The sequence below is a fragment of the Triplophysa dalaica genome, chromosome 14 (genome assembly GCF_015846415.1).
Source record: "Triplophysa dalaica isolate WHDGS20190420 chromosome 14, ASM1584641v1, whole genome shotgun sequence".
Taxonomy (NCBI): domain Eukaryota; kingdom Metazoa; phylum Chordata; class Actinopteri; order Cypriniformes; family Nemacheilidae; genus Triplophysa; species Triplophysa dalaica.
This window is the reverse complement of record NC_079555.1, coordinates 6003567-6020442: the sequence shown is the minus strand read 5'-3', so window position 1 is coordinate 6020442 and position 16876 is coordinate 6003567. Positions and strand designations below refer to the sequence as shown.

The 16876-nt window shown below is 39.1% G+C and overlaps 1 protein-coding gene across 1 annotated transcript in view; it reads left to right on the top strand.

The window, feature by feature from the left end:
* Positions 1 to 16876, top strand: part of btbd11b (BTB (POZ) domain containing 11b) — a 48369-nt gene that overhangs the window by 24047 nt on the left and 7446 nt on the right. The window contains 5 exon segments of the mRNA XM_056765540.1: positions 7332 to 7475; positions 13506 to 13710; positions 14633 to 14785; positions 15083 to 15248; positions 16345 to 16434. Coding sequence (XP_056621518.1) covers positions 7332 to 7475; positions 13506 to 13710; positions 14633 to 14785; positions 15083 to 15248; positions 16345 to 16434 — 758 coding nt within the window.

Here is a 16876-nt window from a genome sequence, read left to right as displayed (position 1 = left end):
GCTTATTGCTCCCTGAACTCTCTGTAAGTCACTTTGGATAAAAGCGTCTGCTAAAAGACTAAATGTAAATGTGCGTTCACTCAGAAAATAATAATAATTTGTTACACTTATATACTAATATATTATGATGCTTTTTTGGACCCTGAAAGCCCTTTACCTGGAAGTGGGAACTTCCTCAAAAACCACCAATTTGCAGCATCCACCTGGGTAATGCGATGGCAGCATATTGCGCCAGAATGCCCACCACACACCAGCTAATTGGTGGAGAGGAGACAGAGTTACGAAGCCAATTAGTAAATACGGGGATGATAAAGAGGCCATGATGTATAGAGGCGAAGGGGCGAATTAGGACCAACACAGACCACATGGTGAGCACCCCCGGCTGGACTCACCAACTCCTCTTTTAGCAGCAACCTAGCTTTCCCATCCAGGTACTGACCAGGGCTCTGCCCTGTTTAGCGCCAGTGGGCAACCAGTCTTGGGCTATAGGTTGATATGGCTGCTGGCTAGAAAACATTGTGCTCATTCTTATGTACTCTCACTTATACAAAACAATGTGTTTGAGTTGTCAAGATGAGACAGTGTTTCTCATTCGCTTAATGACCATTCTCTTTAGTTTGGTTGTTACTGGAAGCACCGGCTCACACAACCCTGCACTTTCTGCTGGAAAGGGGGCGGAGATCAGCAGCTCATTTGCATTTAAAGAGACAAACACCAAATCAGCCGGTTTTTCCTCACAGGCAAAAATGGACATGTAGGTCACAGTATAATAAAAGATCTTTGTGTATTTTGAGTTGAAACGTCACAGACAACTTCTGTGGACTCCTAATATTTATAATTAACTTTGTAAAAGGACTAGATTACGGGGCCTTTAAAAAGTTCAAAATTTCTTCCTATCAGCTTTTGTGTGTTCATTAATTTTTACGCAAACCAACTTTTAATAGAATGTGATTTCCAAGCGCAAGGCCTTTTGAAATATGTCAAACGACCGTTTTAACTGAGATCGACATGAGAGGTGTGGGTTATTCTTCTGTAACAGGGGCGGTATCAAAGGTGCCCCTGAATGCACGAATCAAATCACTCTCTGACATCGCGCTCTGCCCACGTTTAAAGCCCAGCAACACAGAGCGCAAGTCAAAATGATGAATCGCACAGATCCAGTCAAACAATTACTGTGCAATTTGGGGCACAGTTGCTTGCAAATTACCACTCCAAACTAGGAAGAATGCAAAGAGTAATGAGCGTAGACTCAAAGGAAAATAAACTTTTCAAATGTGAATGCCTCGGAGGAAATCCGTAAGCTCCTCGGAACTGTATTGCCATCTGGATCGGGAACATTTTAAACAGAACATCTTTCTCTTGCAAGCGCCCTGAAATCTTCTGGCCCTCTTTCTGAACGCTCTGAGATTGATCTCGGAGGGGGTCGTTGATATTTCTCTGTCCCAGATTGCTGATAAGAGGACGCCGCATGTTTTTTATTGTAGGTGACAGGGAGGCTGACATCAGCAGGGGAGAGAGGACAACACGTGTGTTGTTTTTGGTGATGTAATCAGGGTCACTGCAGGAGGCAGTGCTTTCCATTACGAGTTGTTTTGGAGTTTCCGGAGTGAAGTACCGCAGGACCTCGGGCTGGCTATGACACAGACACTTAGCTCGGTATCACATTGGCACGCGCAGCGGGCGTACACAGCATGGTCATTACCTAGAAACCATTGGCAGGGCGTGAAAGCACATGTCAACATGAGCCTTTCATGTCTTCTGATAACATTTATTACGTAATTTTGCGTGAATTAATTTAGTTTGGCTGTGTGGATCATATTTTTTTCGAGCGTTTCATTCACAAATCTTCTGTTAACTCTATTGTCGTGTTCTGAATTGTGCTTGATTGATTCGGATGTTTCATCAATGACAAATCTAACAATAAAGACTGCAGCCGGTCCAACCAGTCATTTCTAAGAAATCCTTTAAGTTTCAAATTAAATGAACATGCAGAAAAAAGCTTCTGAAGACGTTATTTCCGCAGTTCCCTTTAATGACACTAAGTGAAAATACAGACTTTGCATTTAAAGAGAAACAGTTAGTGTGAGCGGAAAATGAAAACAAAGCTTTTGTGAGCCCCTGTGTTTGTGACCTGCAATTCAAGAGAAAAGTTTGTGTCGAAGTCAGCACATCTCAGCCATTAATAATGGACGACCATTCTTCCATTCATGTTGTCTCTTATATTGCCCTTGAGTTTGATTTCCTTTACGTAATAGTATACCCAAAAAATGGTCATCATTGATTCACCCTCATGTCATTCCAACCCTGTAAGATTTTATTTCCTCTGCAGAACTCAAAAGAAGATAGTTTGAAGAAGGTTGGTCCCCATTGACTCTCATTCTATGTACACAAAACATTTCTCAAAATATCATAATTTGTTTTCCCAGGAAGAAGAGTTAAATAAAGATTTTGAAACAATGCAATGGTACATAAGTGTTTTAGGTGAACTATCCCAATAATATGTTAGAAGTGCATGTATGTGTGTGTGCTTTTGCTTTGAGGGAGTGTTTAGTTCAGTGGTTCTCAAACTTTTTTGTTGTAAGGCCCCCTTTGTATAGAAGCCATTGCTTTGCGGCCCCCCAAATAAAGACGTATAATCTTAAACTTAAATCTAAAAACAAATTCAGTTATACAATGCTGAATTATTTTGGTTGGTGGTCTTGTTTTTTATGTTTCATTGCATAAAATCTCTGATGAATTTCTATATTTCATAAAATGCCACAAAATCTGTGGCCCCCCAGATCCATCTTGGCCCCCAGTGTGAGAAACACTGGTTTAGTGGATGTGTACTGACTGTTTCCCTAATAGTCATGTTTGTAATAAATTCAAACAGACGTAAGCCTTCAGCAACAATCCGCGGTCCGATCCAAGTTTCTGATCACTGAACAAATCTACGGGTCTGCTTCTGAAAACCATTAAAGGGCTGCGGTCAGCCAGCGCCGGAGCCATACTGTGCAGTCACACGGTGCATGTAGACACGACTCACGTCCCTCTCCTCAATACCCCGCCCCCCTTCCCTGTCCAGAAATGTAGTATTCCTGGTTCTCATTGCTTGTACATATGGCCTCCATCTGCTTAGGGTTGCCAGTATGATACTAGAGTCGGTCGTCTCCATGAGCATGTGTGACTTTACCTATTTCGAAAACACTCTAGACTTTTGTTTCAGTTGTCTGCTACACGTTTAAACAGGAAGGTGTTTATACAGGGAGTCCATTGTGTAGTAATTGCACAAGTTTTTCAATGCAACCTCGTGCAAGAAATATTGGATATTATTTTACTCATGTGTGGGTTTAAACAAGCGTAGGGTTTGGTAAAGCAGTTGACCAAGCACATATCTTCATGGGTTGTTGTGGTGTAGCTTTACATGGTGTGGCTTGAATCGCTTTCTTGAATCTTTTAGAATCTTCGCTGGCATTGCTCTGTGAGAAATGTCATTTTTCCACATTTCTGCTGGAAAGAGAGAGAGAAGGTGTGTGTGTGCATCTGTGTAAGTAGAAACACTCAGGCTAAAAGAGCAGGCCAGGCTTTACTGGCCTTTAAAATAGATTTAAATACAGAGTCAGAGGCCCAATGAGGTCAGTGGCGTATCCGCACTCAGCACGTTTGCCTGGGAAAACTGGGAAAACTCTGATCTGGCCCAGTGGTTCCTCCCCATCGACTGCTCAAACATACAAGTCTGTGCTAATGTTCTGTTGTTGGCCTGTCAAAAGGTTTTTGGACTGCAGGTCCGCTGTGAAACATGTGATAAGTAGTGTAATGCAATTCTGGCACCCTGGAGGTAAAATGCAAATCATTTCGTAGAATCTCTTATCTGAGGCAACCTGACTCTGGATGCTGTGTTTTTCCTAACCAAAGCATGTGATGTTGGCCAGGATGATGCACTGGATATTGCCAAAATGTGATTTAATCGCGTTTTGACATTGTTGCAGGGCGTTGATGCCTGTTTACCCACAATCCTCTGCGGGCACAAACCTGCTGCACGTATTTCTCAAGCTTTTATTAGACACTGTGTTCATTGCGTTGCAAGCTACAGAACATTGGTCTACTGTAATGAAATGTGCTGGCTGTGGAAAGTTCATTTTGAGAGAAGTAACTGCTAAAAATGTTTTGATTTGACCCCTGGTCGTTTCGAACAAACCCACTACAATACCCAGTCAATTTAAGGGTAAACAAGAAAACTTTATTTATAACAAACTTCGTCACATTCTCTCTCTCTTATCACTGCTTCCAATACCACAATCGAGTCATTGTGTGGGATCTAAACCACAGTCCAGACTAAGGAGGTCTGGATCTTTGTTGGTAAAATGAATGAATCCATTATGACCATTCAAAACAAGCAGTATATTCAGTAAGTACTGTAAGTCTGGAGATAAAAAACACTTGAAGCTCAAACTTGTTGAAATACAAACTTTGCAGTATGGGTATCGCTTTGAACATGCTTTTAATGGTTTTCAAACCAACAGGCGAGTTGGAGGAGGCTAAGGTCTTAATCTACAATGACACTGGCAGACACTGCACACTTGAGAAACACGAATAAGGAGCTTGGGGGAAAAACATTTCACTTCATGACTCTGCATCATGATCATTTATTTAGTACTGTGCAGCATTATGCAAATGCATTTACACACTGATCTCCATAACTCTTCACACCCGTGACTGATATAGAGCAGGCACTCCATTAATGAAAGTGTGCTTTCAGGGTTTGGCATTATTTTTTCTACACGCTGATGTTTAGTTTGTTCCGCTGGGTTAGTTCATTTTCTATAAAAAAATAACACAGTCACAATTCTAATGAGTTAAACTTTTATTTTTGCACCCATTTTCTTCAAATTAGTCTCAAGGTCATTTTTAAAAAATGAACTCGGTTGCTTTCTAGGTCATTCTGTAAACTGAGGTGGTGTATTTACAATAACTGAAAACCTTATTGAACAATTTTTCATAAAATGCTTTGCTTTAAGACTTCTCATGCTTTTTTCTATAAAATAAATGACTCAGCATTGACCTGATATTTGATTATCTAGTGCAATGACATTCAGCCTTTTGTATCTTTGATCTGAGTGTCCAATACATTTGGGGCCCCTGTGAAGTCCAGCCATAATAAATGAATCAGCACAATTTCTTTTCAGCATACAGAATCAAACAACGCAAGTATTCGGGGGAGACCAAACGACCCCTGTGTGCGCGCCTCTCTGCGTGTGAAGTCTTCATAGTCAGCTGTAATTTGAAAACTTCGCCCTGACCAATGTTTGAGGAAGTGGGGTTGAAATAAAGCAAGCGAGATGCCAGTCTTACCACCCGTCGCTTTAAGTGTTTCATGCTGGCTGTGCATGAGCCTGCCACATTTATCTGTTACGAAAACCCGCTGAGAGTTTTAATAAGGGCTATGAACTCGAGATTGCAGGGTATGAGGGGGAATTCTGCTGGGCTCCAGGATTATTTTTTACACCTGTCAGTCATTTCACATTTCAAATGGATCGAGATGTTTTCCAAGAGGTATTTGGAGCATCTTCAGTGCTGGGTAAATTGATGAATATGTCTTTGTGCGACTTCTTGAAAAAAACCTCAGTTTGATATTATACAGGAGAGTATGGTACTAGGCCTAGAACATAAAAACGTGAGGTGTGGCCTTGCATCTCTAAACACCTGTACTTCCTCCCCTGCCGCAGGCAAGTAACCATCACTCCACCCTTGCCTTGTCTCCATGGCAACCTGGTGCAAGTATGTTTTTTCAAGCAAAACACTTTACTGTAAGATAGATCACATCATCTTCAACACAGCAATTATGTAAAAGTGCTATTTTAATCACATCAGTTAGAAGAGCTATAATGACTTTGTCAAGAGTTATGTATATTTACATTACAGTAAATAATGTATACTGCCATCATATCTCCGCAGGGAAACTGATTTGGGATTTACATCATTCTTGTTCTCGCAGGCAGCCCAGAAAATTACATTTGCCGCACAAGAGTAAATGAGACGGTTCAGACAAAAGCCCTGCTGTCAGCGGACAGCGAAATAAAGTCATTTGTTTCCGCCACATCATAATTTAACACACTGCCGGGTCCAGAAGTGCTCTGTAACAATGCAAGTGATGGAAATGCTAAGATGAGAGAAAATCCAATTTTCGTGGAGACCACCCATCCTGCTAAAAACAATTACCACTGTGATACAAAGGCTAACAGAGTCTCACCTCAGCAGGACGAGTGAAGAACGGACGAACGGCTTTGTGGAGGTGCAGCAGTGCAGAGCATGATTGAGCCTTCAATCTAATGGTTTTTGATTTCTAACACTGCGATGTGGAGGGTGTTATCGGTACAATGTAGAACCTATAGACGTGCCATGAATGAAACCTTAGCTTTAAGATATATGTGTCTACACCCTAGTCTGCAACCACAATAAGAGCATGGCAGCTCTTTACAGTAATTACTGCTTGTTCGGAAATGTGATACTCCACTGAAAGGCAAATCGTATGCCAAGTTTCTCACCTGTAACCAACTACTGTTGGTCATAGTCCTGGGAGACCTGGAGATGTCTTGTTTTTGAAGTTAGCCTTGGGGCTGGATCAAAGGATTATGGGGTGCTGATGTCACATACCCCAACTGAGCCGTCAATATGACGCCCTCTATAAGCTCATACTGTCCATAATGTCAAGGTTATCATTGTATACTAGGATGGAACTATTAATTTAAGAATATTTTGCATTGGTTCAAACACTTATAAACTAACTTTGAAAGTCAGTTTATTTATAAAGCACTATTTATACTGCAGCAGTTTGTGTGCTGTACATCATAGAAAATTAAATGTTCATATTAAATTACTTTCTTTAGCAGAACACAATGAGTATATTTTGAAGAATGTTGGTAAACGAACAACGGCGGTACCTTTTCAATATTTTTTACTATGGACACAACCCTTACAAGTCAATGGGTACGCCGTTGTTCGGATACCAATTTTTTTTTATATCTTCTTTTGTGCAAAACAAAGTTCGTCACAGAGGTTTGAATTATAAAGAGAAAACGACGACATAGATAAACTAACCCTTTAAATGCACAAATTATAGGCACATAAAACAGTACTGCTAAAACTGTCATATCATCATAAAAAGCAATATGAACTTAGCGAAACATCTAAAGAGTCAAAGGATCAAATAAATGATGAACCAAAACCAAAAAGCCAAAAGAGGCGTAAAATCATTGAATTAAAGCTTAAGAAATTAAATAAGTTGTAAGTTTTGTTATGTCTTTTCTTCTCCTAGCTGAATTTCTCTCTCTTGCTTTGCTTGTTTTATCCAGGAATCCTCAATTTGCCAGACAGTTTGAGCTTGCACAGGAATCAGCAGCGTTCGGGTAAAGCCGGAGATGCTTACAGTCAGTCGGAGCAGCGTACTATTGAGCAATCCCTGCTGGCCACACGCGTGGGGAGCATCGCCGAGCTCAGTGAGTAATCGATCTGCTGTTTCCTAAATAATTGTACCACTATTATATCAATCATACCTTAGAAGTAAGAACGGGTCTAAAATATATATTGTGTAAAGTTATAGTTCACCCAAAAATGAAACTTCTTTCATCATTTACTCACCCTCTTGTCATTTCAAACATGTATGACTTTTTCCTGCAGAACACAAGAGAAGATATTTAAAAAAAAAAGGTAAACGAACAGCACTGGCACCCATTCACTTCTATTGTATGGACACAAAAACCAATGCAAGTGAATGGGTGCCGGATAACAACATTCTTCAAAATATCCTCTTTTGTGTAATGCAGAAAAAAGAAAGTCATACAGGTTTGAAATGACAAGAGGGTAAGTAATTGATGACAGAATTATAAATTTGGGGTAAACTATGACTTTAAGAGTTTTTCCTCAGTACAGCAGTGTGGTCGCATACAGCTCTGATTTTTATGTACGGCATGTATTTATAGTACTCAGGAACTGCCTTGCAGCAGTCAGACTCTTGAAAATATACATCTTGATGCATATTCACTTCTCGTTTGAAGTACTAGCTCCAGGTTACACTCATTTCACAGTGAAGCAGTTTGCTTATAGAAACGCATCTGGTCAGGATTCTGGTCCACCCCTCTCTCACCTCAAAGTTGCCCTTAGCTCTCGACATCCCATGTAACACAATCCACTTTAAAGACTTTTAAGTGATCTCGTAAAAGGAACATGAACTATATTTTTGATTTTCTCAGGAGTTCAACCCACTGCTCTAGAATTGAGTTTTGAGTCGTTCAATAAACCACTTAATAAGACTGCATACAATTTATCCTAATCTAAGTGCATCTCAACCTGGTTCTATTGATTTACTACATATAAAAAAGAACATGCAACTGACATATAGGGTCAATTATTAATCTATAACTATAATTCCTGCCAGACAGTTAGGTATTGACTTTTTTACCCTCTGTGATTATTAAACTTCCTTGTTAATTCATTAAAACTGTGTACTATATACATAATTAAACCTTTGCAAATAATTGAATTATTACTGTATGAGTTTTTGTTCAAACATTTAGAATCAGGATCAGACAAATGTTATCATTAAACAATCATTCCATTCCATTTTCTACCGCCTATCCGAACTACCTCGGGTCACGGGGAGCCTGCGCCTATCTCAGGAGTCATCGGGCATCAAGGCAGGATACACCCTGGATGGAGTGCCAACCCATCGCAGGCCACACACACTCACTCATTCACTCACGCACTCACACCCTACGGACAATTTATTAAACAATCATGGTGACTGTAACTGTTCATCTAATTTGCACTTATTAAATCATGAAGAACTATATATAATAGTTACGATTGTGCACAGTGACTGTTTTTTTTGCATGCATCCAATTGAAAACAAGACATGTGGCTAGTGCCATGACAACTGAAAAGTGGCGCTTTTGCAGCATTTTATTTACGCTGAACTGAATCTGAAACCCAAGCATACCTAAACCTTCAACACTAACCTTTTGGTGCTGTGCAAACACTCATATTTCCTTTAGGAAATGCAAATGTAATTGAATGCCAATATCTTACTCAGGCAATTGGTCTCGGTAATGTAATTCAATGTGTTATACAGGAGAATGTTCTATTCTTGAGAACTTTGATTTTAAATGCAATACTATATGTGCAAAACATTGCCACACAATAGTCATGTAAATTTAAATGTCTAGAAATACAGACACCGTCGTGCTTTTTATGAACTCTGTAGCAATAAAGACAAGGATTAAACCAGAAACTGTGAGAAGTGAAAACTTTGGATCGGTAATGGAAATGTTTCCATGGTTAGTTGCAAATTTGCAAAGTGCATTCCTTCAAAAATGTCTCAACTCTGCAAAACTTAATATTTTGTAAAACTATACTTTTTTATGGACACTGTATCCATGAAGATTTAAATGAAATGTTTGTTTTCCGTCCATCTCTGTCTTTCTCTCACTCTCTGTCACTCACTGTTTCTCATGGATGTCCTCAGTGCCCCTGCAGGCGAGGTTTAGGGCAGTCTGAACTCTGGGTAGGGACAGCAGTCGTCCGCTGCTTCACACATTCAGTCTGCAGCCTCTGGCAAGGGCAGGAACAGCAACTGTCACAAAGAGACTCTTTCTGAATTCGCACAATCACAACAGAGCACTCTTAAAGGGCACGGCTTATTTTAGATGGCTGATCTTGCAGAATGTAGATCTAATTATGATTTTCTTTGTTATAATGGCATACATTATTATAATTATTTTTAGGGCCATGCGATATTGAGGAAAAGTGCCAAAAGTGCCAAAATGATATAACCAACATATGTTTCAAATTATTTTAGGAAAAAGAACGCATCACTTTAACTTCTTAAAGATTGGTGAAAAATACTGCCATTTCTTTGAGGGGCTTCTTTGTTTTGGCACTAAATCGTCAGCAGCAGCTGCGGCTGTCTCGGGATGGCTCATCTTTGCTCGGTATGAAAGCTTTGCGACGCGGATTGTTGATTGATTTATGTAAGAGTACATGCACGCTTGCATTCGCACGCACGTGTATCCCAACTAACATCCGCTTACCATATAGATACTACTATCTCTATCGACCTTTGACCATAGATAACTTTTCGAAGAATTTAAAAGCTTAATTATCACAAACTATTGCGAAATGCATATTACGATATGCACATTTGCGATATTTCGAAATATTGCACAGCCCTAGTTCTTTTTTAATAAAAAGTGTTGTATAAGCATCCATGTTACTGATTTGCCAGTAAAAAGGCTTTGTTCAATTCAGTTTCAGATAAACTAACCCTTTATACTATATCTATTTAGAAGAAATGGTAACACTTAGTATTAACTAGTTGCTTATTAACTTGCATTTTATTAGCATATTAGCTGTTTATACGTACAAAGCACATATTCTACATTTCCTTATTCATCCCTAGTCCTACCCAATACATAAAGCTAACAACTACCTTACTAAATAAAGCAACAAATTAGGAGTTTATTGAGGCAAAAGTCATAGTTAATGGTTTGTTAATAGCTAGAATAGTACTTAAAAATAAAATGTGAAAGAAAGAATAAATGCTAGATATTTCATGACAACACTTCCGTACTTTAGGAACTATGGTATATTACATTTTATTGGCTTTTTTCAACTCAATTTGCTTTTATAAAAGTTTGATCGTAAAACACTGATTGTCTGCTTTAACGTTATTCACTTTTAAGAATTTTACCTCAAGCTACGGCCCTTACTCACCCATTAACAGCTTATTGGGCATTGTACATTTGTTGATCGTAATTTTTGCATTGGTCTCCGGCGATTTTTAAAGCAGCCCCTAAAGGAAAATTTCTTCTCATGCAGATTTAATAGGTGTTTATGTCTTGTCTGTTGGGCTCTGGCTGGATAAAACCACCCCAGACCAAGTACGATTTTTTTCATGTTGGCCAGATATCAGTCAAAGCAATTCCTGGCAGGATTGTCATTAGAGGTGCTTCCGTGTCACGTATGGTTTTTTTCCCTCTTTTTTCCTGTTTCTTTTCTCTGATGCATTTGTTTCCTCCTGCTCCATAAAATACTCATTAGGCTTCATGGCTCTGCAGCACTTCTGGTGCTAATGATTGGTTCCTAATTGTTTGTCTACAGCGCATGATTTTATGAAGAGTTGTGCGAACTTCCTTTAGCTATGAGGGAGGCAGGGATATATGTTTCTTGGGCATTTCTGGAGAATCCAGGTGCGTTGTATTCATGGGAGGGGACCCAGACTGAAGAATGAATGGCAAAAATTTGTCCTAAATATCTAGGTTGCATTTACCCCAAAATTAAAAGAGAAAATCATTTTTATTTTGTGGTAAGAAAGTAATCTCAATCTGACTGAAGTAATGCAGTATTCCTATACATTGGATGCTTATTGTTTGCTCCTTGGACAAAATGTTAAATGCTCTTTCGTTAAGTTTCTTTGGATAAAAGCGTCTGCTACTGTTAATGTATAAATGTAAAGAATTATAAATGCTTTTTTCAGAAAACAGTCATGAGAACTGGAAAGAAAAATGTGATACAGTAAAATCCCAATGACATGGTCTTAAAAAAAAAACCTCTCTCATATTTGGGATGAAATATAACCTGAACTTGGAATTTATAGGATCTGTTCATGTTTTATAAAAAACATTTCTCCAGCATTGGAGGCAAGCAATTTTCCAAACATTTCAGATAAAACAACTACATTCGTTTGAGTGATCTGTCGAATCCACAGGTTCTGAAAAGGCCAAGAAATTCTTCCCTTTTATTTGTAATTTATGTTGTGGCTACTGAGAGGACAGCCAATCGATCCTGCTCAGTTTTCACAGTAAAACATATTTCTGTATCCTCCGTTCCCAAGCTCTCGTTCTCAGGCTGGAGATGAAGGGCACCTTGCATGCTATTACAGATCACAGTATCGCATTTATCACGAGACGCAAAGTCAGTGTGTTGTGTTATATTACGTTGCCATGTTTATTCATACAAATAGCCTGCGTGACCTGTTGTCCGTTTTGTAATGAGGAGTACGGTAGTGTCATCTAATAAATGAAGACCTTTTGCAAGCATTGCGTTTGCTGAGTTGGTTAATCTTTAGCATATCTCACAGTCAGTTCCTGCTCTGCGCCTCTGACTTGAGGAAATGTCACACGCTATCATGAATAAGATATGAGTGTCGGTCACAGAAGAGCCCCAGGTGGCTTCCAGCTCCTCTCGAGAACCTCCTGCCACCACCTATGACTGTAAACGGGTGTATTCTTACATTTAATTGTTTTGTGCATGGAAGTGCTTCAACTCCTTACAGTGTATTCTGCATAACCTTACAGGTTACATAAACCCACTGTATAATTTCAGTTTCCTTGGCTGTCAGATAGACCACATAGCCTCCATTTAAACCCATCAGTGTTCTCTCACTACACTGGCTGTATTCTTGCTGTGTTCATTGAACCTAAAGTCTTGGCATCAGAATTATAATTGTAAAACAAAACATTTCTCTAAGTTTGTGACTGTCTCGCAGGAGGCTGCTCTGGTCATTCGTTTGGAATTACAATGATGTGAAATGTTCTTGAGAGAACAAATGTGACTACTGCAGTTAAGTTGTAGTAATAGAGGCTGTTTCCCAGCATGCTTTTCAGACACACAGCGCATTACTGCACTGAATAGTGACAGCAGTACTGTGGTGTTCAGTTGAATGCATTCTGAAAGAAGTAGGTCTTGCACATTTAATATAACCATAGATGACCTGAATGCTTTCCTTATGAAAAGAATTGGTCATTAGTACAATTGTGGGAATGTTTAATGTGTGTAATGAACCTGGAGCTTGTTTGACCTTGTGTGAAAAGAGATTTGTGACAAACCTTGTTTTTCAACCATTAAATAGTCTAAACCTTTTGTCTCATTCAGATATGCACACATAATACGAATATATGAGCAAATCTCTGCTATGTTGTAATGTGCTGTGGATAGAAAGGTCAAAGGGGTAGTGTATCCAAAAAATAAAATTCTTTCATTGTTTACTCATCCTCATGTCATTTCAAACCTGTATGACTTTATTTTTTATGCAGAACTCAAAAGAAGATATTTTGAAGCACTTTGTTAACCAAACAACATTGGCCTCATTGACTTTGACGGCCACGGAACCCCCGAGACATTTCTCAAAATATCTTCTTGAGTGTTCCACTGAATAATGAGTCGTATACAAGTTTGGAGTGAAATAAAGGTGAATAAATGATGAAAGAATTTTTACTTTGGGGTAAACTACCCCTGTATGTAATAAGAAATAACAGCAAACCATGGCACTGTCACATATCAGGTCTGGGTGATGTTGAGCTTGATGGCCTGTTTGAGAATTTCATTACCAACAAAACTACAAACAGCTGACGTGCAGACAAAGATTGACAGCGTGGCTAATTTTTTATGTTGTAACATCAATGCAACGACAGCACTGTCCTTCATCGTCTACATCATTTTCAGCAAACCAAAGGTCTCTTGTGCCCTGGCAGGTGATTTGGTGTCCAGAGCCATGCATCATCTCCAGCCTCTGAGCATAAAGAACCACAGCAATGGCACGCCGCTCCCCCAGAAGAGCACTCTGATCCACTGGGAGCCTGAGGCTTTATATACACTCTGCTACTTCATGCACTGCCCTCAAATAGAGTGGGAAAACCCCAATGTGGAGCCCTCCAAAGTCACGTTACAGATGGAGAGGTGAGGGACTGTAAATATGGCTTTTTCTCTGGGTGTTTTCTGAATAATGCGGGAAATGCTTGGGGCATTTACCTTAAGCGAAGTTGCTGTTTATTCAACATGACACAGTAATGTGATGAGATGCAAAGTAGTGGGAATGAGAAATGTTTCGCAATCGATTGCAAGGAAAAGGAAATGCATTGAAATAACGAAACATTATGAATAAATGCATTACATTCAAAGCAGTCACTTCCTGTAACTGATGCAATATACATTCATTTTAACTTTTTAACATATTTTATTGTTACACATGTATATATCTACTGTAAATATAATCTCATCAATGCATTGTTCATTATTTGTTCAACTATTACTATTAACAAAGTTGAATTGTGAAACACACAATTATTGGTTGATTCAAAGTGATAGTTCACCCAATAAAGGAAATTCTGTCACCATTTACTCACCGTCTTTTCAAACATGCATGACTTTCTTTCTTACGCAGAACGCATAAGAATATATTTTGAAGAATATTCTTAACGGAACAGCGACTGCACCCGTTCAATTGCATTGGTTTTGTATCCATAAAATAGAAGTCAATGGGTGCCACACTGTTCGGTTAACAACTTTCTTCGAAATATCTTCTTTTGTGTTCTGCAGACAAAAGAAAGTCATACAGGTTTGAAATGACGGTGAGCAAATGGTGACAGAATTTTATTTTTTTGGGCGAACTATCACTTTAAATCAACCAATAATTGTGTGTTTTACAATTCAACTTTATTAATAGTAGCAGTTGAACAAATAATGAACAATGCATTTATGAGTTTATATATAGTAAACATGGGTGGGTAAATGGTGACAGAATTTGTATTTTTAGCTGAACTATTCCTTTTTATATTGTTTTATAAAAATAAGCAATGTCACGTTTTGTCTCCGTCTCCAGGCCGTTTCTAGTACTGCCTCCTCTCATGGAGTGGATACGAGTGTCTTTGGCACATGCTGAACACCGCCGTAGCTTTTCAGTGGATAGCGATGATGTTCGGCAGGCAGCCAGACTGCTGCTGCCCGGGGTGGATTGTGAACCACGCCAGCTGAAGTAAGGATGTTGCCATTACATTAACATCCAGCTTCCGGATATCAATACCCGTCATGAGAAAAATAAAACTGCTCATAAACAGTCAGTGCAAGGAAGCATGCTCAGTCAACCCCACCTAAGCTATTCACTGCATCATAACCACTCTTTTATTGCTATTACCCAGAGATCAAATAGTAAAATGTCTTTTAATGAAAGAGAACCTCTAGAGAACATGTTTAATGATTCAATGACTTAATGAGTCTAGCTTGCTGCAGAGGATTAAGACGTCAGAAAGATATTATTGTGTTTGTGCCTCAGGACGGATGACTGTTTCAGCGTGTCACGTAAGCTGGATGCTGCCTCTACAGAGGCCAAGTTCCTGCAGGATCTGGGCTTTCGCATGCTCAACTGCGGTCGGACTGACCTTGTCAACCAAGCCATGAATTTACTAGGGCCAGGTGGAATTAATAGCATGAGTGAACAGGTTTGAAGTGAAAATGCACATTGAATGTCATTGCACAAAGAATGCTACACGCACCACTCTTGCTCATCATTTGCTCACCCCCAAGTTGTTTCAAACCTGTATACAACAGTTCTGGGGCACCATTGACTTCCATAGTTGGAAACAAAACTACTATGGTAGTCAATGGTGCCCCAAATGGTTTGGTTTTCTTATGTTATTATATTAATAAATATCTTATTTGGTGTTCAACACAACAAAGAAATGTATACAAAAATAAAACAACATGGTGTTTAGTAAATTATGACAGAATTTCATTTTTAGGTGAACTATCCCTTTAACTAGTCCGCTTTCTAGAGCTCATTTCACCAAAAAAGGAAATTATATAATTTTTGACCCTTATGTCATTCCAAATAATGGCTGTCCTCTGCACAACAAAAAAGCAGATATTTTGAAGAATGTTGTAACCAAACAACATTGACACAAAATCGCTGAAACATTTCTCAAAATATCTTCTTTTGTGTTCTGTAAAAGAAAGAAAGTCATAGAGGTTTTGAACGATATATAGGTGAATAAGGGTCAACTATCACTTTAAATGTACTATATGTTTCACATACTGTGCGTACATTTCCACAGCTTTTGTTCGTTTCCCTTTGCAGAATCTGTTGGTGCTGCACATTCCTCTCTAATATTCACAATGTTTAACGGTTGACTGTGTTAATCGGAAACAGCTTGTAGGAAATACACTTGCTCTTTTTCCTTTACTGATTGCTTGGCTGCATACTTGATATCAGCGAGTGGAAACATTTGCCATTTCCATTGTGTTTAGCTGATCACTCTTGTCATCTGATTTTCCATCTCTTGATTTGAGTAATTCTAAGGCTTTCATGGAGATTGGTTTATGTCAACGCAAGGAAAGCTTTATTGCTCAGATTTTATGGTTTTGTCCATGTAAAATGAAGCCATTTATTTTAATCAAATGCAGCATATTGTCACCTAAACAGTCGGTTACTGTTATTGCCCTATAGTCAGAAGAAAAAAACTACACTATCGATCAAACCATGCCTCGGCATCATTTTTTGAAGTTTGATTTGATTGGCTGTCTTTTTGTCCTCTCCAGGGCATGACCCCTCTGATGTACGCTTGTGTCCGCGGTGATGAGGCCATGGTTCAGATGCTGCTAGACGCCGGAGCTGACATCAACAGTGAGGTCTGTGACACATCTTACCTGTTATCATGTTTTCATAGACATTCACTACACCCATCCTGTTCGTTCTCATAGTACCTTGTGTATTTTTATGTATAGTGTTTGTGTCTTCTGTGTTGTGGTATGACAGGAGAAAACTCACATTGCTTTGACTCTGAGACAATTTTTCAGCAGAGATCTACTTTTGTAAGAAGGGGAATAAGCAGGTGTTCCCAGACTCTGCCCTAGATGTTAGCACAGACAGATTTTCCTGTTATGTACACATTCACTATTTGTCACTGTTTTATGATTAAAGGAGTGCGCTTCATGGTAGTCATAGTTTCGGTCGCTTGCCAGGAAATCGAATTGTGTCATATTGTGACATCTGTTATGAATCATAACATAACATGACTGTTTCCTCCTACTCACAAAGACCAACACCTATAGAGATTCTGACACCTGAGCT